This window comes from Dasypus novemcinctus, chromosome 4 (genome assembly GCF_030445035.2).
Source record: "Dasypus novemcinctus isolate mDasNov1 chromosome 4, mDasNov1.1.hap2, whole genome shotgun sequence".
In the NCBI taxonomy this organism is placed as follows: domain Eukaryota; kingdom Metazoa; phylum Chordata; class Mammalia; order Cingulata; family Dasypodidae; genus Dasypus; species Dasypus novemcinctus.
In genome coordinates, this window is record NC_080676.1 from 68,979,100 (window position 1) to 69,002,174 (window position 23,075).

The following is a 23,075-nucleotide window of genomic DNA, read 5'->3' on the forward strand; positions in this document are numbered from 1 at the left end:
GTGAGAGACAGAAACACCCACGGCCGCATCCATAGTCAAAGAGCAGCCCCCTTTTGGACTCTTCCCCAAGGCAGAAGAGTGAGGACTGTGTGTGAGACTGAGTTCCCTTCAGGACCAAAAAATCACAGACCCTCCATAGTGTTGAAATGCTTACCTTGAATACCCATCCCTAACATGGGTTACTTCAAAGTGATATTTTATTTACCACTTTTCCCCAAGTGGGAGACAGCTTTTATGGGAGCCGTGAAATACAGTGAACTTGGTGGACGGGTGGTCCGGCAAAGGCTGTAAGACATGCCTGTGATTTGGGTCCCAGTGGAGAACCTGGGCCTTTCCCTCACGCTTCCATGCCCTGACCTGGGAAGGCCCTTCTTCATGCCTCGGCTGGGATGGCATTTGTCACACCAACTGGTAATTATTCACTTATGTGACTGCCTTCCCACTGGCTTCTGAAGTCCTTGAGAGCAGTGACTGAGTCTTACTTGCCTTTGTAACCCTTGTGCTAAGCATACCCTGGAGCTTCATAAAGTTTGAAAAATTAATGAAAGGTTTAGGTTTTTATTTCTTAACTGCTTCTCTCTCCACAGCCCCTCTGCTCTCAGACATAGCCTTCCTGCCATCACCTAATTAATCTATCTTAAAAGCACTGCCGGAAAACCTGCTAGACTATCTTCAATGACTCCCTGTTGCTCTTGCCATGAAGTCCAACCTCCACTGGCTGCCTTTGTCCACCCATCCCTTCCTTCATGCTTCACTCTTGTTCCTGACACGCCACAGCATGCTGCCTCCATTTTAGTCCATCTTATAGATGTGAAATAAACTTTGCCTTTGATTGTTGTATCTGCTAACCTACTCTTTTTTTGCATTCCCCAAACAAAAGAGATTCAGTCTCTTTCGTGTAGTTTGTTCTCATGTTTGGGAATATCCCTACATCCTGCTGCACCAAATCGGGCCTATCCTTTGGGTCCCAAACCAAACTGCGTCTCCTTCAGAAAGCCTCCTACAACAGCCTCTGGCAGCAGTGAGAGCTCTCCATTCCAATGTTCTTCCCAGTTCTCTCTCTTTCTGTACACTCTCTTCAAGCATGAATGGCTTTAGGTGACCGTTCCATTATTTCACTTACATATGGCTCATCTCTGCAACAAAACTAAGAGGTCAGGGGTCAAGCTTTCCCGTCCTTTCATTTTCCTTATAATGTTGGGTCTAATAATGATTCAATAACCTCTTGATGAATTGAATTTCAACCCAGTGCACTTTGGATCAAATGATGTCCCTGAAATAAAACTCCCTATAGTCAATATCTTACAGACAGAGCATTATTGACCTTTAAGTCCAACTTTTTCTATTCTCTGACAACTACTTTATAATTTCTACTATAAGTTTAAAAGGTTTAAACTTGGGGAATTAATAATTGTATTGATTAATTTTATTATATTAGCAGAACATGGCAGAATAAAATATCCAAACACAATATATTAGGCATGAACAGGGTAAAGGTTCCCAACTGATGATACTAATAATATGAAAACAATCAGAGGCTAGCATATTTGAGATTCAGAAATGTTATTTGCTGTTCTAGTACATGGACATATTCTCACAATATTTAGTGGTCAGAGAGGATACAAATTACAAATTACAATTTGCAAATTACAATAGAAATATGGTCCTATTGCACGCATGAATTGTACCAGATGTGCGAATGAATACCTCTTACCTCCATTCCACGGTATATATCTTGAAAATCAGAAAACAGAATGAAAATTGTGAGACTCAAGGCAGATATTAGCAGAAATGAGAACACATCTGAAAAAACACCAAACATTATTTTTAGATGTTATAAGAGTGTTTCATATAATTTGGCGCACATTGCAGAAACAATTTTCTCTGTTGGGCAAATAACAGATCCGTCTTCAGATGTTTTGATACAGTCTCATATGTTTTAAAATATGTTCTTATGCTTTGAAGATAAAGGTGATATCCTAAAATCTTTCCTTGAAAGGCTGCTAATGAAATGTATTACAGCAACCTCCATAAAGGTGTTACCTCGACTGAGGCTTCCAGGGGCTGGGGCATCCTGCTGGGACCAGCCCTTCTAAAGGGCCACCAGAGAGGCCCTGGTGCATTGTCACCTGCATGGCTCCTGAGCCCTAACGCATGGATGAACAGCTGGTCCTTAAGACAGTGCTGCGTTCCTCCTCGCTGCCTACAGAATAAAGCCCAAGGCCCTTCCACAGTCTGCTCCCAACTGCCTTTCTAAACGGATCTCTGATTGCTCTTCCTGATGTGCAGTAGGAAAAGGAGACCACAATACCTGCTGTTTCCACAGAGGCCTAACGCTTTCCAGCTTCTGTGCCTTTGCTTACAAAATATTCAGTGTAGCTAATATTTTCCTCTCTGTCTTGGCATGTTCCAATTTTTTCTTAACAAGCCCAGGTCAAATGCCACTTTCTCTTTAAAAGAGTCCCCTAATCTTTCCTCGCCATGTTTTATTTCATATACTATGTATAATACGCTGCTTTGATATCATCTTAATTTATGTATCAACTAGACTGTAATGATTTGAAAGTGACTTTTTGTGTCTGGCTGTCTGGGTCCCCGAATAGAAGAAGTATGTGAAAAACAAGTGTGAACATCTGTCCGGTTCCTTTTTCCAACCTGCCCAAATTTACTTTTGAGAGCTGAACTTCCCAGGATGCAATGCACTGACATCACTGCTCTTATTCCCCCAACCCCATCCACTCACATCCTTCAAAGCTTTAGACACAGCACTCAGTAGATAGTGATTTATAGATGTTCTGTGATAGGATTATCACTTACAGGCCAAAACAGGGGCATTTAATCAGTGCTACCATGAGATAAATGATTCTCACAACTTGCAGCAATGGTAAAGAAGATACTATATCAATTCTGAAGGTCAACAATAGGGAGGCATAAGGGGATATGTTATTTTTTCCTTTTGGTATAATAAAAATATTCTAAAATTGACTGAGTTGGTGACAGCATAACTCGGGATGAAAATTAGAGGTCCTGAGTGTACGGCTTAAATGGATTGTACAAGGCAGGGGATTGTATAACACAGTGGAATCCAGTGGTGGAAGATGGACTGGGTTAACAGAACAAAGGCGAGATGTTCTCTCGTGAACTATAACAAATATATAATACCACTACAGGTTGTTAATAATAAGGAAAGTTTGGGGAAAAGTACACCAAATGTAAGATAAACCTGTAGTTAGGAGTAAGAGTTTGATGGTGCTCTTTCATCTACCATCTGTAACAAATGTTCCAGAACAATGCAAGTTATTGCTGGTGGGGTAGTACATGGCAGTCCTGTATGTTATGCATGTTTGATTTATTATAAACTTATTTATGTATGTTCATGAATGCATGATATACTAAAATAAAATTTTTAAGTGAGAAAAAAAAACCTAGTTTTTTCTCTTATACTCTGCCTATAGTTTCTATTTTTCCAGCTACCAAAGTTTTGTTGTCATCCTTGAGTCCCTACAGGCACCCTTATATTCATCCATGCACCACTTGACATGTACGACTAGAGGCATCCCAGGCAGATCATCAGGCTGGCTTGGGCAGAGTGTAAGGCAGAGAGAAGGAAGCTGGGAACCAGAGTATTAGGAAGAGAGAAAAAAGTGGGAAGTAAAGCTCCCATAATAAAGTGCTGTGAGTATGTCAGTGGTAAGAAGCCCCCAGAAGATGTCTGTAGGAGTTTTTATTTATTTTCTTGCTTGGAGTCCCAGAAACCCAGACACTGGGGAAGAAGAGGATGCAGCGAATGTCCTTCTTGACGAAACTTGGTATTCACAAGCAATTGGGCTGAATGGTGTACACATCTCTCTGTTCTCAGACTAATGATCTGAAAGGCAAGTCAGGCCAGTGCACAAATGAGCAGTGCAGAAACAAAATTATAAGGCTCTCCCTGTTCTTTAATTCAGTTTTGAAAAATATCATGAAGAACTGAAGTGAATATTACCCTTCTCAGTGAGGTACTGTTCATGAGGAAACTTAGGAGAATGAAGTCTGTTGACATAAGTGATTTGGGAAGACAAGTCCAGTGTACGACATTACTTATTTTTAGATAAGGAAAGGGCTAGTGAATATTCATAGATCTATTTCCATAAAATTTGTTTATTTATTTATTTTTGTTTATGTATTATGTTTATGTATTATTTTTATGTATTATTGTTTATTTATTTATTTATTTTCAGGAGTAGCAGGGATTGAACCCAGGACCTCAAACATGCAAAGCAGGTACTTAACCACTGAGCTATGTCTGCTCTGCTTGTTTCCATAAAATTTAAATCCATGCTTTTTCGGTATCTTGTCATGGTAAAGTTTACCTTCTGTCAAGGTTAAGATAGAAGTTAAGAAGAGCAACAGCTTTCCTGTTATACAAAAATAAATTTATTTTTAACAGTAGTGCCAAGGTCTGTTGACTTGTGACCTTGAGACTATATGATTTGTTATAAGATTACATTTGTTGGAATCTGTGTTATAAAACTTCTTTATTTAAAATGATCGATTATGTTTGGCTTGGGAGTTTGAGCTTATTTACAATAATAAGCTCTAATCAATAATAGCTCTAATCAATGCAATTTATATTAAAGACCTTTGCAGCTATGATTAAAATTAAAGTACTAGCCACCCTTATATACGGATTTGTAAAATATATTTAGAATTAAAATAAAGAACTATAAGAGGTTAATTTTAAAACATATGTCAGAATCTTGAATTGTTGTGAACAGAGCCAAGGGCATTAACAAACACTGTATCAAAATTAAGAAAATAGTTAAGAAGTTCAAGATGAGATTTATAGGGAAGCAGACTTGACCCAGTGGTTAGGGTGTCTGTCTACCACATGGGAGGTCCACGTTCAAAGCCCGGGCCTCATCGACCCATGTGGAGTTGGCCCATGCGCAATGCTGATGCACACAAGGAGTGCCCTGCCACGCAGGGGTGTCGCCCACATAGGGGAGCCCCATGCGCAAGGAGTGCACCCCATAAGGAGAGCTGCCCAGCGCAAAAGAAAGTGCAGCCTGCCCAGGAGTGGTGCTGCACACAGGGAGAGCTGACACAACAAGATGAAGCAACAAAAAGAAACACAGATTCCCATGCTGCTGACAACAGAAGCGGAAAGAGAAGACGACGCAGCAAACAGACACAGAGAACAGACAAATGGGGCGGGGGCAGGGGAGAAAGGGAGATAAATAAATAAATAAATAAATAAATCTTTAAAAAAAAAGATGAGGTTTATAGGATATATAAAATTAGAGGAAGACCTTAGCATACTTTCAAAACCTTTAACTGACCAGCTATACCAAAAATTGAGGCAAGAACAGAGAATCTGAGCATATATAATTGCATATATAATGTATATACAATATGTATCATTGTTAAGACTGATTTAATATAGTAAATGTAGATTTCTAACTCAGGAATAGGAACTAGACCTACTTTTCTAACATCTATGACTCATTTAGAGAACAGAGTTTAGTGTTTATGCTATGTGAAGCATATACATTTATAATATATGATATAAGTTATATATATATATATAAGAAATCCATAAATGTATTTAAATACATTCCCCAAAAAGTTGGGGAATAAATGAATGGAAAGAATATAAAATATTCAACAGTCAATCTAATCTGCTAAAACTGTTTGACTAGTTGATACACCAGTTTAATGCCTACCTAAAACTATACACCAAAATTAACATTAGATTTAAAAAGAATTAAATGAAAACAAAAAATTAAATAAGTGACACTACATCAGATTTTGCAATTAGAAAAAACTTTTATCTGTGCATAAAGGCAATGGAAAAAAATCACAAAGGAAAAAAACAACTCACACAAATAAATAATAATACCTACCAATAGAAAAAAAATGGGTAAAGAATAAAAAGAGACCTCATTTAGTAGTTTTCCTCACAGGACTGGGAAGTTTGTAATACTCCCATTTTACAGATGAGAGAATAGGGGCACAGAATGGTTAAAGTAACTTCCCTAAGGCCAAATAACCCCAGGAAATCGGCAACCCCTCGATGAGTCATTCCTTGGAATATATGATAACCTGTCTCCCCAGTGTAACAGAGTTAGACTCATTTACGATTTCGCTAAACATAGTAATTGTTTTCCCTCAACCAATTACTTCATCAGTGGGTTGCAACTCTGAGTAGGGTAGGGAAGGACAAAGAATATTCAGAAAGAAATACTAAATCCATATACTTACAGTTTGTGTAGATGGGTTTTCGAAATGGCTTCCCCTTAGAAAAGATAAATGCTACTGTGATACAGTTGATGGTGGTGATGGGCCACAGGGTGGTACTCTCAAAACTTAAAACTGAGCCAGGAATCAGAGTTGCATTTCCAGTCCAGTTTCTCTCCAAGCTCACATTTGTTGAGAAATTATTTTGGTTGGCCAGGAAGCACTCACTACAAAAGAATCACCGGCATTTGTGAGGCTTTTCATTTTATTTTTATTCAGTCAGTGGGGTTGGGGGGAGTTAATCACTACTAGGGGAACCTCTACTCTCAAACTGTTCTAGGCAGTAAAATACAAACAGATATTTTTTCACCTCTTGCAGAAATGAAATTCAGAGAAAGTCAAGGTTGTTCTTTGCCCAGCCTTCCACTGGGCACTTGGGGTAAGTGATCTGTCTTGAAAGGGCCTGGGTGGCAGTTTTCCATAACATTTCTTCCAAATCATGGGGTAAATTAACCATGTGTGAGTGTGTGTGTGTATGTGTGTGTGTCTGTATAGTGTTTTCTCTTTCATGGATCAATGCAAGCTTCCTAAATTGGGTTCTGAATTTGAGTCTCCTTAGTCTAATCTGTTCTGTCCAGACATCCAAAGTATCTTCTTAAAGATCTGAACACAAAACTCTCCTGCTAAAGCTAGAGGCAGGAATACCCAGAACTCCTCATTTCCTGTCCTTTGCCCTTTGGCTGTGCTGTCTCCTAGATTTAATAAGAACTCTACCTCTCTGAATTATAATCACTCCAAACTGGGGGAAAATACGGTTTTGAAACTAAAAGGAATTTATATGCCATGTAAACTTGAATTACTGAATTCTGGATCTAAATAAGAATGGTAGACATCATCTGTGTTTTACTCATTTATAAGGCTTTGCTACCTTTCATGATCACTTTGGAGCATGGAAGTTTGTACATACCCTTCTTTAAAAATCTAGGTCTTCTGTCTTTCATTTGTGGGGAAGTTAGGAGTCTTTGCCAGCAAAAATGAAAGGTCAAGCATCTATGCATAGCTTACCTCATGTCACACTTAATTTCTAGTAAAGAAATTCAGGCTCAGAGAAATTTACCTTGAGTCTCACATAGTCAGAAGCAAAGCCAGAATTAGAATCTAGGTCTACTGATGGGCCGTTGACTGTTCCCACTCAGCCAGAACAATGACATTTTTATGTATTGAATCATGTTTCCCCAAAAGACAACTTCAAGGCCTCACCCCTGGTCCTGTGAATGTGAACCCTTTTGTAAATAGGATCTTTGAGGATGGTGTTAGTTAAGGTGAGGCCAAACGGAATCAGGGTGGACGTTAACTCTCAGTAGGAGAGAAGGAGACAGATGGGTACTGAGTTACGGATTGCCAGCAAGTCATCACAGAACTCTACAGACATCAGAGAAAGCATGATCCTACTGACAACTTGATTTTGGACTTTCAGCCTCTGAAATGGTGAAGTAATAAATTCCTATTATTTCAGCCAACTAGTCTGTGGTACAGAAAACTAACACAGGTAACGGTGCTAACGTTTTTATTTTAATATGCACTTTTAAAAAAATCCAAGCTAGTTTAAGCAAATTTTTTTTTTTGTTATAAATTTATGTCAGGAGTCAGAGAACTATAGTCCACAGGCCAAATCTGATCCTCAACAGATACATGTTTGCCAAACCTTGGTCTTTATGATACCCAATTCACCAGGAAATTAATACATTCAGTCAGTCAACCAGCTGTTAGATCTACAATCAAACAGCCAACATGACAGTTTCCCACCCACTCTGCAGCACTCCAGCCATTAACTGTATTCTGCATTCTGTCTTATCATTTTGATTTTGCAGTGTAGAGATACAACTATTGTTAACTCATCTTAGGATATTTGTTCAAACCAAGTTATACAATTTCAGTGGCTACTCATTGTAAGAAACTGAGCTTTACCTGTATCTGTAGACCTTGCAATACCAGGGTTGCTGCTTCACATAGAGAAATGCACTGATCTGAACAATGCAGGTGAAACAGGAATTTAAAAAGATTGAGAGCAGCAAAGGAGGAGAGTGGAGGTGTCCTGCTGGCCGATATGGAGCCAGTTTTGGATAGGCATGAGTTGAACTCACTGAAAGACAAATGCATTTTTTTCCATTATCATTTCATCAATGAGAATAAAGGTTGAGCTGCATATTATCCTGAATCTTACGTTAGAATTCCAATTCAGTAACATGAATGAGGGTTTACACCTACCTGAGAATATTGCCTAGTTGCATACCTGATTCTACCAGTTTTTGTCTCTTCCATGCTTTGGTTTCACTTTCAGGAATGCAAAGAAATAGGTTCAAAAGTTCTGTCATTAAAAAATGTATTATCTTGCATGGTGCAAAAAATTTCTCCACAACCAAACTGAACAGAAAAGTTATCCTAAAGAGAAAGATAGCCTTCCACATGAGATAATAAGACCAATAATATTTCTCAGTGATGATGGGAAAGCAGAGAGTTAGGGTGATGAACATAGGGAGGAATCTAGCTAGACTAGACATTATATACTGGGTAGTTAAAAGAGTAAGCTTTCATCCAGTTATTCATTCATCCAACATTCCTGGGCACTTCAATATGCTAGGCACTATGCTAGATACTAGAGGTGTGTTCTGCTCCCTCCTGGCTAAGTGTGTGAGTGGAGGTCTGGTAGTACAATTTACGCTTGGTTTGGAAAAAGACCTCATAAAAAGCTTTGCTTCCAGATGGTAGTGTTAAAATATATTGCATATTTGATCTTAGATTTATTTTTTGAAATTTAAAAGGGTTGGCGATGGGCAAAGAATAAAAAGAACTCAAAAAAAGAGAGAGGATGAGTACAGCCTTCTAAGAAGCACACATTCTAATAAGTTGATGAAAATGAAATGGACTTTATTTCCCAGAATAAAGCAGGAGCTTGGGGAGGTCAGAAATTAGAAACCACATTTAAAGGTTTGCATTATAATCTTCCCTTTTTACTGGTCTTTATAACTGTCACCTCTTCCCTCTTCACTTTTTTTTTTCCTTTTTTTTTTACTGTAGGAAGGGAAGTAGGGTGTGTATGCTTAGGTTTGTGTTCACACATGTTGGGGAGGTGGGGCAGGGAATGGGTATCCAGTTTAGGATAATGAAACTCTAAACAGGTATTCAGCTTGTTCAGTGTATGTTCTGGGGGTAATCTCTGGGCATTTGTTCTTCTCATGCATAAAAATGAGTGTTGAAATATCTAAAAGATCTCCAAAGGCTCTACCACCTCAGTTATTCCAACGTTCTATGACAATTTGAGGGTTTGTCCTCACCAATTCAATCCATGCTTCCCAGGAAGGTGCTGATCTAGAGGCTGTGGGTGATGCAGATATGAGGAAGACAGCTCCTGCCCTCAAAGAACTTGAAGTCTGGTGAAAGAAAAGGCCGGGTACACAAAGAAGGGGATCGCAGTATGTACTGCCATCAGTGCTGTGGAGAGGAGCAAAAAGAACTATGCTCCGAGGCCACAAAAGGCAGAGGCTGCAGTGCTTAGGGGTCCCTCTGCACTCCAGCATCCAAGGTAGAAAGTGGCCAGAGAGTTCCTACAGAGGCCATGGGTAGAGGAGGGAGAAGTATAATTGTATCGCTGTGCATCTGACCTCTGCTTCTTTGGTCTTCTCTTTATCACATGCCTGTGATTGTTTCTGGCTTTTCTTTAAACAGGGATGTGGTGAATTGAATTATTAGCCTCACAATGGTGGGGTGTACTTTACTATCCCCTTAAACTGTGGCTCCACTATGAGACGTGGTCTGGCCAAATGTTAGCAGTGGCTTGAAGTAAATACGCTTGCATGGCTGGGCTTGATCTCCCGATTTCCTGTAATCAACAGTGAGAAGATTATGCCCTGGGGTCTGTTCATTCAGCCTGGACCCCAGAATGAAAAATAGGAACAGATCTGAATCATTTCCACAGTCTAGATTAAGAACAATTGATCTATATTCAAAGGTGAGGTGCTTGTCTGAGCCTACTTAGATCAGCTAAACCACAGTCGATTTATAGACTCATGATTGGAGAGAATAAATGCTTGGTGTTATAAGTCCCTGAGTTTTGGGGTTGTTTGTTATGCAATATTATTGTGGCAAAGACTACTTTAGTTTTTCCCATATTAGAAACTCAGTACTTCCTGACAGGCAATTTGTATACCTGACTATAAATAAAAATAAAAATAACAGCTACCATTTTAGGGCACCTACTAGGTCCCAAGGTTGTACTAAGTGTTTTTCTAACATGATTTGCTTATAAAACAAAGACAAATAAGTATCAAGCTTCCATTCTAGAGGTGAAGAAACAGGTTCTTAGAAGTAGAGTCCCTTGCTCAAGGACCCACAGTTAGTGATGAGTGACAGGGGGATGATGTAAACCCAAATCTGTCTGATGGCAAAGTCTCATATTCTCTGCTCTGTAGCATATTGCAGTATGATGGATCCCATACATTAAAGAATATAAATGAGAAACCCAAAACACAAGCATGGACATTATTATTTAGCAGCAGGCAGAGGAATGTTTTTTTGAATTGGCCAGGTTTACTTAAAACAATGATGAGGTATGCTATCAGACTGCACACAAAGGAGTGCAAACTTGTGAAATGTTATATTTTATTCAGAATTAATTATTTCCTCCACTGAGCTCCCACAGCATATTGCTCATATCACTGCTATAGTGCATGGTGTCTTGCATTAAATCTAGTAGTTCCTACGTGCATTCAGCAGAGTGCGAGCTGCCTGAGGGAAGAAACTCTGCCTTATTCCACTTTCAGGCCCTTACTGAACTTCACACAGGGCCTGACACATAAGAGTACTTAGCACTTTCAAATTCTATCCTCAAATAATACTTTTAAATTGTTCAGCATCATTTGTATGCAATGTGGTAGTGCTTTTCCTGAGTAGTTGGTCAACTCCGTATTTTGAACATTGTGAGTCATGTTAAGTCAAGTTTCAGGAGGCTCATGAACCCACCTAATTCATAGGCAAAGTGTGAGTGTGCATCATGAGATTTCTAAGGTAAAAAGATCTATATCTTCCATCAGATTCTCAAAGAGGACCAAGGCACAGGAAAGGTTAGGAGTCATTGAAACACAAATGGAATATATCTGAGTTATATTTATATCTCCTTCACAGCCTCTTCTTCAAGAAACTCCCTCTTCCCACATGCTGGAATGGTTGACCTAAATGGATCCAGATCACATTATATCACCCACATCCACAGAAATAATTGGCCAAGAGGTGGGTATATTAGTCATGTTGGATCAATAAATTTTCTCACTAAAAGCTTTGCAGCTGGGACAATGAAAGTGCAACTAATTAACTGTGGAAAGATGAGCAGAAAGGTCTTAGAGACTTGGAACTAGGGCCACAATTTGTGATCATTTTGCAAGATGAATAAATAGCAGCAGTCAGACAAAAAGCTAAAGAATGGGGAGAAAAATCAAGAGACAAGGAGGCCTCTTGAAAATAAAGTGGTCTTTCTTTCTGACCTTTTTATGTTCTAGTCCTTCTAAGGCTCAAGTGCTTCTGAGTTCCTGTTCTCAGGTTTTAAAAAGAATTATATTCTTTGACACCCGCCATCTTCCTACTCCCTATTTTTTCGATCTAGTTTGAGGTTTTTGCTGAAGATAACATAAGATACATCTAGAACAAATCACCTTGAAGATGACTGCTATATAGATAAGTGTTAAATGTGTGAGCTACTTTCAGCAGTAATTGGACTTTAACCCATGCATTTTCTTAATTGACCTCCCTCTTGGCTTCATCTTACTTTTCTCCTTGACTTTCTCTTTAATGCATTGTATCTTTTTTTCTTAACTGACTTTGTACATTGCCTGAAAACCTTTTGGAACAAGGAAGCTTGTGTATAAGTAAGTAATTAAATAAATTAAACATACGCTGGCAATGTCTTTTCCCCTTGTTAATTCAGGTTTAAGGCCTAAAGATTTAACTCAGGAATCTGGAAATATAGGAACCTTGGTGAGAAAAAAATTTCATTATGTGGTAGTTTAATTGCAATAACAATTGAATATCTCTTTCGCAAAGCAAATGATAAAGCTTGAAAAGTTATGGAATAAATAAATGGGACTAAAATGTTCCCAATATCCTCAGCTGCATTTCAGAAATCATAGTCCATGTAAAGAAACCTGAAGAAATCATAACTCATTTAAGGAATCCAGGAGTTAATACAGTCAAACATATATTCACTGTGTCATGAGACCCCTCTTCTGATGCAGTTTTGGTTTTTTTTTTTTCCCAAAAACAAATCTATTTTTCTTTTTGTTCTTTTTTTTAATTGTATTTTTTTGAAGACATGTAGATCACAAAAATGTTACATTCAAAAAATATAAGAGGTTCCCATATACCGCCCCCCCCCCCCCGCCCCCATCCCACTCTTCCCACATCAACAACCTCTTTCATCATTGTGGCACATTCATTGCATTTGGCGAATACATTTTGGAGCACTGCTGCACCACATGGATAATAGTTTATATTGTAGTTTACACTCTCCCCCAGTACATTCAGGGGGTTATGGCAAGATATATAACGTCCAGCATCTGTCCTGCAATATCATTTAGGACAACTCCAAGTCCCGAAAATGCCCCCACATCACATCTCTTCTTCCTTCTCCCTGCCCTCAGCAATTACCGTGGCCACTTTCTCCACATCAGTGCTACAATTTCTTCCATTACTAGTCACAGTAGTTTCATAGTAGAATATCAGTAAGTCCACTTTAATTCTTATTTTATTCCTCCATCCTGTGGACCCTGGGATAGTGATGTCCACTCCACCTCTATATCGAGAGGGGGCTTAGATTCCACATGGATGATGAGAACAATTTTATATTGTTGTCTATGTTGGATTGAATTGTGCACCCCAGTTTGGACAAGTTCTTGGTCTTGGTCCACATTCTGGCTTGTGGACTCATAGTAAATAAGATCTCTTTAACATGTTACCTCATTTAAGGTGTGGGCCCAATGAATCCAGTTGGGCTTTAATCTGCATTACAGGAATTCTTTGTAAACAGAGTGAAAGTCAGACAGAGAAAGAAGTCACTGGAGAAGCAAAAAGTTGGAAGTCAAAGGAACCCAGAAAAGAAAGTAGAAGATCCTGTCAGCCTATGTGGCAGGAAAGTCAAGGGACCCTGAAGGTCCCTGGCCTTGCCAGCCAGCCAGAAGATATTGCTCCCTGGAGGAAGCAAGACTTCTAGCCTCTGAAACCATACCCCAGTAAAGTCCTGTTGCTAAGACAATTCATTGCATGATACTTGTTTTAGCAGCTAGTAAACTAAAATATTATCCAATTGTCAATGACTCCTAATGGCTGCAGATCCAGCTCAACTGACTTTTAAAATTTTTTCTCCTTCAATTTTTCTTATCACATACCCTACATTGTGGTAAAATTGGAAAAACTCAAACCCCATATTTACAGCTCTCTCTTGCTCACACTGCTTCCTTCTACTCAAAATGCCCTTCTTTTAGCAGCAAAGACTTGAAATCTATCCATCTTTCCTATTTTGAGCAAGTGCTACTTCTTCCATTAAGCCGTCTCTAGTATCTCTCTCCCTATTCTATTGTTATCTCCTCGCTAAATCCCCATTGTCAGCCAGCTGGGCCCTGAGCCTCAGCCGAGTTGCAACTCCTAACCTCTGGTTCATTGGACTTACCCAGGTCGGCTAACAGGGAGGTAAAGATGGTCAACCAATACACCACGGAACTGAGAATGCCTACAGGAGAATTGCATCCATCATCTATGTGGAATCTAAGCCCCCCTCTGGATATAGAGGTGGAGTGGACATCACCATCCCAGGGTCCACAGGATGGAGGAATAAAATAAGGATAAAAGTGGACATACTGATATTCAACTATGGAACTATTGTGACTTGTAATGGAAGAAATTGTAGCACTGATGTGGAGAAAGTGGCCATGGTAATTGCTGAGGGCAGGGAGAGGGAAGAAGAGATGTGATGTGGGGGCATTTTTGGGACAATTTGGAGTTGTCCTAAATGATATTGCAGGAACAGATGCTGGACGTTATATATCCTGCCATAACCCCCTGAATGTACTGGGGGAGAGTGTAAACTACAATTTAAACTATTATCCATGTGGTGCAGCAGTTCTCCAAAATGTATTTGCCAAATGCAATGAATGAGCCACAATGATGAAAGAAGTTGTTGATATGAGAAGAGTGGGATTGGAGGGGGTGGGGGATATATAGGAACCTCTTATATTTTTTGAATGTAACATTAAAAAAAATAAAGAGATCTTAGAACAGAAAAAAAAAAACTGTTGTAAACAAAAAACCACCACCACAAAAAATCCCCATTGTCAGAAACAATCTCTTTTTTCTCTGAATTGCCAAAGCATATGCTATTTTTGGTACCTCTTACTTTGGACTTGTGGTCATCTTTCTTTACGCTAAATTGGCATTACCATTCATTGTACTTTAAATATGAGACTTAACAAAATTTCCCAGAAACAAGAAAAGCCCCATCCAATATTCTTGTAGACAGTGTTCATCTCCAACTATGTGTTTCAATTTAGCATTATTGACCATGTTCAGAAGTGAAGCAAGCAAATTTCTTAAAAATAGCCAACACTGCAAAAGCAATATCATTGATGCAAAATTATCCTGCCATATGAATATTAATAACATATGTAGAAAAATATTTTAATGCTATGAACAGACATTTAAACCTTAACAATTAAAATTGATATCACCTCCATCTCTGGCTGATATACCGGCAAATTTTGTCCTTGTATTGATATAATAAATGACTTCAATATCGGTTTCATATTTTAAGATGCTACATGAATTCTCAAGGTTATTAATATCCTGCATTGCCTGATGGTTTATCTGTTATTTTTCATAGCACTCCCATTGTTGAACAAGGAAAAAGAGACAGCTATGCCATTCTTTTTTTGTTTTTGTTTTCGGTTTCTCACTTATTAAGAGTTAGTATCAAGCCCTGAGTTCCTTGATAGGAAATATTTTATCAGTGTCATCTCAAAGGAAGGAAATGAGCAATAGCTGCTGTAAGCTCCACCTTGCTTTGAGAACATTCCACTAGAATAAAAGCCCAGCACTTGTTCTCACACTTCAAGTCCTAGAAAAAAATCTGGTTTCATGTCAAAGTGAAGCATAACTGAACAATGGAAAATGACCTTTGGGGTTTTAAAATTTTTCCTTTGTACATTTTTCTCTCAGACACAGACATATAATGAATTCTGAATATGTTGACAATTTCATGAGGCTAAAACCTATTTGCTCCCAAGATATTTTAATGCCAAGTCTGGGGCCTTACAGCCTAAACTCATCCCCAATACCAACTTCCAAAAAATCCACAGGGAAGCATGTTTTATTAATAGTAGTTATGGTGCATCTTTCTCAAAATTCCTTATTTGTATATTTCTAGAATTTCATGGATAAATACAAATAATACAGCTTACTAAAGAACTTACTTGTTAAGCAGACCATCAAGGTAATGGCTACATCTTGCATGAGGTACTGGTAATTCCCAAAGAGTTGAAGTTGCTGAAAAGAAAAGTGAATATAAGCATAGCTCCTGCCACCATAACATTTTTATAATTTCCAATACTTAAAATAGTTATCAACTGACAAATAAAATATGGTATACATACAATGAAATATTATTCAGCTGTTAAAAAGGAATGAAGTCCTGATACATGGAGTAACATGGATGAAACTTGACGACATCATGTTGAGTGAAGTAGGCCAGACACAAAAGGACAAATGCTGTATGATCTCACTTATTTGAAACAATTAGAATAAGCAAACTCATAGAGCCAGAATCTAGAATATAGCTTATCAGGGGAAGGGATGGAGATAGGAAATGGGAAGTTAAGGGTCAAAATGTACAGGGTTCCTATTTGGAATGATGAAAATGCTTTGGTAATGATAATAATTTATTATATTATCAATGTAATGAACAGCACTGAAATATATATTTGAATGTGGTTAACAGGTCAACTATTAGATTGCAAATACTGTAATAGCAAAAATTTTTTAAAAATCCATGAAACTACACTACGCAAACAGTGAAACCTAGGTTAAACTAAGGACTGTATAATTAACAGTACAATTATAAAAATGTGCTATCACCAATTTTAACAAATGTTCAACACCAATGCAAGGTGTTTTTAATAGAGTGGTATATGGGGAAACTGTATTCTATGCATGATTGTTCTGTAAACCCAGAACTTCTCTAATAAAGAAAAAAATACTTAGGAGGCAACTGTTATTTATCTCCCATCTTTATGGAAAAAAAAAAATAGTCAGGAGTTAACTGCTCCTTTGTGAAGAACAAGGTCAGTGACTTACCCACTCAAGATAGATCAAAAGATCATTACCCACTCATTGGATAGAATGAAATCAGATCACTGTTTTCCCAATGTTTAATTTAATATCACATGAACAATGAAAGGCAGTCTGGCAGGATCCCTCCTTCTACTGGCCTTGGTAATTCTGCAACTGCTGTCTCAGCCTTTAAAATAAAATTCTCCTAATAAGATATTAAAGCCTGAATGTACCTCTGGGAACTTAAAACTATTTAAAATTTGAAATTAGAGCCTAGAATCATTCAACAGGTGTTATTCGCCATCGTCATCTATGGACTGAGTTCAAGATGTACTTCACTTAGAGGTCACCACTCTCACAAACTGTGCGAGTGCCCGTACCCTCAGTAAACCCATGATTTTCAAAGGTGTGTGTAGACAAATTAGCTTCTTTATGTTTACTTTTATGAAGTTGAAGTTTTTGAATATAAAAGTCAAATTATTACTCTCCAGGAACTTGCTTTACAATACCTTTTGCAGCCAGTTCTGTTTATCTGAATCAAAGCTGTCAACTAAGCACTGAATTATAATCTGCTTTTGAGCACATCCTATACCAGATTTATGGACATGAAAAATATTGCTGTCCTTTAAGAGGATGGACACAGGGGCCAGAAACAAGGCTCAGGAAGTATCAGGATGAAGATCCTCAATCTAGATAATCAGAATGAACACCATTGAAGTAGAATATGGTCTCAATTCCATCCAGGGAAATTTAGAAACTGAAATTTTGTATCATATTTTCAGGCTGCAGATGATTCTGAAGTGTCCCTCTCATTCTCCATGTCTTCCTTTACTTTTCTTTCTCATATCTTTTCCCTTCTTTTCACTCACAGTAATAAGATTTTATATATAAAATCTGCTTAAGATTATATATATATGTATATATATATACACACACAAACACACACACTATATATATATATACATATGCAGGGAGAAGTTTCCAAAAGCAGCTTTAATTTTCATTCCAGGTACAGCTCTATCAGAATAATGGAGGGCTCTGGAAATCAGCCAGCCCAGCTTCTCAGAGGAGGGTAAAAGCTAGGTCAAGGGCAAGACCTAACTTGTCTTCTGTGATGGAGGCAGAACTAAACCCAGGTCTCCTGAATCCCAGTTCAGTTCTGGTTTCACCCTGCCTGGCTGCCTCTTCAGCCTGTGTGTGCTGTCTTTGAAAACAATAGCCCGCCTGATGCTCTAGTGTTGGGATCTTCTCATTCATCTCTTGAATTTCCAAGGAAAGCAGTAAAATAATTCTCTGCTTGTTGTGTTCTCTGAGCATGTTGGATCATTTTACGATGGAGTCTGTTATGACTGGATTAATGACGATTACTTTCAACCATACACATTTCTTCCACACAGCTAGTTAATTCTGAAATCATTATTATTTTTAATTTTGTGTTTTCAAAAATGCTAATCCTTTACTATTGACATATTTAAGTGTATGAATTCTGAGCAGGTTCAGAAATAAAGCTCCAATAGGGGACTATTTTAGCTCTCTAGTCCTTCAAAGTCAGCTTCAACAATTTTTCTTCCTTTTTTTCCTCTTAGTTTTTGCCAAAAGTATTCCACAGTTGGAGACTGATCCATTTTCTACTGAGTTATATTTAGGCTGCACTGAAACTGTCTTCATTGGCTAAGTGAATACAGAGAGGCTTGGAGAGGTCAAGTGTCTCAGGTTATCTAGAGAAATACAACACTCCTAGAAATGGATCCACCTCTACTTTATGTCCAGTTCCATATTTAACGCACAATTATACCAGGTTTCCAAGTTTGCAGACATCTATTTTGAGAAATGTCATTTATATTCAAAACATTAAATCTTGTGTAGAAGCCAAACCGTCCCCCAAGAGAATAAACTAGAATAAACCAAATACAATAATAACTGAGATGAAATGATTGCGGTTCATACCCAATAAAGCAGTGATGTACCAACAAACTGGATTATGCCGTACATGGTCAAGTATTTAAATACCCCAAAGGATGAAACCAGAGCAGCTCGACCTTCTCTGTTTCAGGAGGAAAAAAAAAGGTAATTATGTATGATTCACATCTCCCAGTCTCTTCTACATTTCAAAAGAAGTTTGGATTTTTAATAGGCTGTTATTATTCATTCTCTTAATCATTGACTTATCCTATCATTTATTTAACCATTCATTTATTCATTCACTCTCCATTGATTCCCTCACTCATTGATTCATTCACTCACTTTTATTTAGCACTTATGAAGTACCATATGCTAAAGTTGTGGAGGCTATAAAATGAATCAGGCACAGTCATTATTTTCAACAAGCTTTCAGTGAAGTAAGAAGATTACACATGTACATTACAAACACAATACCACTTTACGCTAAGTGCAAATATTAAGGATTGGCTTGATTATAGCTCATTACCTCCTAACAACACATCGTTCCTAAGAATTGTACTGTGTGGTGTTTTAGAAGCCCTTGGAGACAAACAGCTAAAAAGCAGATATTCTCACACTTGAGGAAGTCTGGATGTGTCCCTGGTATTTTAGATAAAATGAGTTTTGTTGGCTTCAATACTCCAGGAGGACCCCAGGGTAATAAGCGTAGCTGGAGGTGACATCAAAAGAAATAAAAACTACAGTTAAAACTGCAGCTTTAAAAGAAAATATTTCTCCATTTTAAAAATTGCATTTGAGGTTTTTGTCCCTTTAATTGAGACCTAGTTGGGTGGTGATTATGACAGGCCACAGGAGATGGGGGGAGGAAACAGCAGACAATGGGGGAGTGGGGAGCTCAGCGAACAACTCCTCCCACAGCCTTCTCTGGTCAAAAGACAGAAGCTAGTCCACCTTCGAGGAGGCCCATATCCTCTTCTTGTTCAGACTCCAGGGACACTGACACTTACTTTGCTCAAAGAGTTTGTAGGCAGAACAGGGAAGTGAAAAGGAAATACCAGAAACTCAAACAAATAACCATTTTGCTTCAGGCAGAAGGAGAGAGTGGTAGAGCAGGAGATGGGTCAGGATGTTTAGGCAGATTGTTTCCACCTGGCTGTGAGGTGCTGCCATTTATTTTAATACAGAGGGCAAGGCAGAAGACACACTGAGAAGGGGGCAAGCACGGGAAGTCTGGGCAGTTTTCCTGAGTTTGACATAAACTTGATGATGTCATCCTTTGTCTTCAGTTATATACATTTCCAGAAAAAATTAAGACACCCCAATTCAAATGAAAGTGCAAAAAATTATTCTAAATAAAGCATGTTTTGCATGGGCCTCCAAAATTACTTGTATTTAAAATGATTTTTAATTTCATTTACCTTGCTCATTTATTTATGCAATTCACAAACATTCATCCAATGTGCTAATGTACCCTTCTTAGTGCTGATATAGATATGAATAAGACACAGTCCTAACCCTACAGGACTTGAACTGTAATAACAAGTAAAACATTTTTCAAAGGATAAAAATGAAATCTGTGGTCTGGGCCTATGTATCTAAAGCTGTACCTCATTGGAGAATGCCCTCTCATGAGCATGCTTCAAAGATAGCATGGGCAAAACAAGCCTAAGAGAGCTGAACCATATATAATTTGTTAGATATTTCTTCACCAAAGTCTTAGTAAACCATCTGCGCTGGAGAAAATTTACCTCATGACTCATGTTTTACAATGGTATGTTGCATTTATAAACACATTGGGCCATGCACATGAAGAGGCAGCCTCTAAAGTTCAAATGCCAATGCCTTTTGGATGGATCGAGTAAGAATTTTATACCAAAAACGCAGGAGGTCCAACTCTCTAGCTGCCATGCAAGACCTCCTCAACCTGGCGTTCTAGCCTTATCTCCATGACACTAATCTGAGACGCTTCCAGTCCAATTGGGTTAACCGACCCCTACATACTCCAATTGCAATTCCATTTCTAAATGTGGTTTTCCCATTTTCCACACCTGGAATTCCCTCTCACCTCTTTTCTGTTTATGTAAGTCCAGTCCATCTTTCAAGTTGCAATTCATCTGCTAAAGACTTCCCTCCTGGCTTGAGTTCTCACACTGAACCACCAGAACAGTTATTGTACCATTTGGTCATTAATTTATTTAGAGCAAATTTGCTGAGTACCTCTCATGCATGAGGCTTAAGTTTCTCTGTAGTGTGAAAATAGATAGTCAGACAGATAGACAGATAGGTGATAGGTATGTGTGTGTGTGTGTGTGTGTGTGTGTATGTGTGTATGTGTGTATGTGTGTACGAGGGGAGTGTGGAGGGCTTCCTTTCCTGGCGTGCATATTTACCAGGCTACCAGGGCAGGGCCTCTGTCTCATTCTTTATCCACTACATTCCCACTAACAAAATGTAAAAAGAGTTCAGGGCGTCATGTTGATAACAGAAAGCATGAAATAGGACCAGGACAACAAGTTTTCTCATTTTCGAGTCACCTCGAAAATGTGAAACAAGATTAAGACAATAAAGATAGTAGAAAAGGGTTTAGAGAGCCTCTGCAAAGGGCCAATCAGTAAAACATAAAGCCTGATAGGCTGTGAGTGAGGATGAGGAAAGAGTTAAGACCAATTTGAGGTTCTAAGATTTGATGACTGACTACAAGGACCAAATCCTCCTTAGAGGCAGAGAATATGGGAGTTGGGAAGAGGAGCTGCTTTGGAGGCAGGGAAGGTGATGATGTTTGAGGACATGGAAGGACAGCAAGTACAGATGCCAGCGATCAGGGAGTTGTGAGTGTCAAGGTGTCTTGCAGAAATGCAGTTAGACAGGGGCATGGGATCTTAGGCCTGGAACCTTTGTGCCAGACCCAATGTGATTCCTGCCAGTAACCTCTCTGTTCAGAAGGAGCATGCTGTAGAACTCACAGTTGTACGTTGTGCTTTTTACCATAAACCTTAAAATTTGATGATGTGTCTCACACCATTTCTTTTGGAACCATTTAGTTTTGTTAAGAACATGAAGATGGCCTGAAGAGTTAAGAGAAACAAGGTAATAAAATGCAAGACTAAATTATTACTATATACATTTTTATGTGTAATCTAATGTTTCATTCTTAACAATATTTAAAATATAAGTAAAGCCAAAATCAGAATTAAGAGTGGAGTGGAAGTGAGGGAAGTATACTGGGAAAAAAATAGTTCTTTTTTCCTTCCCCGTCCATAAATATTGTCAAACAACTGTAGAAGTCTTTTTATGCAAACATGTTGGATATTTGTATACTGGCATTTTCGAGACATACACTGTTTTAGGGAGCTAACAGACTCTTTCTTTTCTACTTCCTCACCTATCCTCAACTCCTGGGAGAAAGGTTCCAGGAAGCATCTAGCAGACAAAATAAAGGAGAAGTAAGAAATGCAATCAGTTTTAAAACACTGAGCCAAGACTTCAACTGCTACACGACACACCCATGTATCTTGTAAGCCACAACAAAAGTCCCTTTTTTGTGGCTTTTACCAGCACTCTCAAGCAGTACCAATGGTCCCCTAAATTGGTGCTCCAATGCACTTTAACCTTTCTTCTGTCGTCGCATTTCTCATTTAAAATTATAGTTAGACGGCAAGCAAGTTGCTCATGGGGGTGGAGGAGAGGAGGTGGCTTACCTGATGAGATGGGGCACACACTCAATGCTGGCTGTTTTTGAGGTGAAAGGGGATGCCACGGATGCTTCCTGCTCTGACAGTGAGATGCCTGCATGAGCCATTTTCAATGCCTGGAATGAAAAATTCACTTTATGTGCCTGGCTCTAACTTCAAATATCATGAGGCTATTTCATATTGTAGATGATAACACAGCCTCCTGCCACCTCTGGGTCTCTGTTTTTGTTGTCCCCCATCTGGAATAACCTCTCTCCCCTGAGCCATAAAGTCACCAACTAAAGAGGCACTAACTAAACAAGATCCAGAGGTGGAAGAGTGGTGTGTGTGTGTGTGTGTGTGTGTGTGTGTGTGTGTGTGTGTATGTTGATGGTGGGGGTGCAGATGTGAAAAAAATAGAACAGTCATTCAAGAAGTCTCTAAAAAGGACAGAATCTGGATGGACACCAGTGGGGGGCCTTCACCGTCAGAGTTCCTACCCCTCACGAGGTTGTCCTTATGAAAGATGAGGACAGGGACCTAATCCCCACCTTTCCTAAGCTAACTGCTGGGCTTGGAGCCAGCATCGGGCCCACCGGGGTATGGGATAGCCAGAGACAGGGACCAGATAGCACTCATTACAGATTCATTCCAGGACGTGTGTCATTGCTGAAATAAGGACTACTTTGTTTCTCATCAAGACTGAAAATGGTCCAGAGAGTGCACATAGTGGACAGTAGCCAACAGGGCAGACCAGGCAAGCCCCTAATCCTATAAGAATTGTGCAGGTATAAAATAAGATTTTGCATCTCTGTAAGTTCTATAGAATGACAAGTATCTGGTATTGTGACTGGTACATGTTAGATCCATGGTCAATACTGGGATATTTTCTTTTTCCTCTTTTCTCCCTTATTCTTT

At 38.8% G+C, this 23,075-nt stretch overlaps 1 protein-coding gene across 1 annotated transcript in view; it reads right to left on the reverse strand.

Moving 5' to 3' along the window:
- Positions 1–23,075, reverse strand: part of LOC101410916 (probable cation-transporting ATPase 13A5) — a 304,534-nt gene that overhangs the window by 3,835 nt on the left and 277,624 nt on the right. Inside the window, exons 52-57 of the mRNA XM_058295542.1 lie at positions 22,185–22,294; positions 18,532–18,628; positions 15,729–15,801; positions 8,188–8,362; positions 6,244–6,446; positions 1,715–1,803 (exon numbers count right to left, since the gene is read on the reverse strand). Of these exons, the coding sequence (XP_058151525.1) occupies positions 1,715–1,803; positions 6,244–6,446; positions 8,188–8,362; positions 15,729–15,801; positions 18,532–18,628; positions 22,185–22,294 (747 nt within the window). The remainder of the gene's footprint in view (positions 1–1,714; positions 1,804–6,243; positions 6,447–8,187; positions 8,363–15,728; positions 15,802–18,531; positions 18,629–22,184; positions 22,295–23,075) is intronic.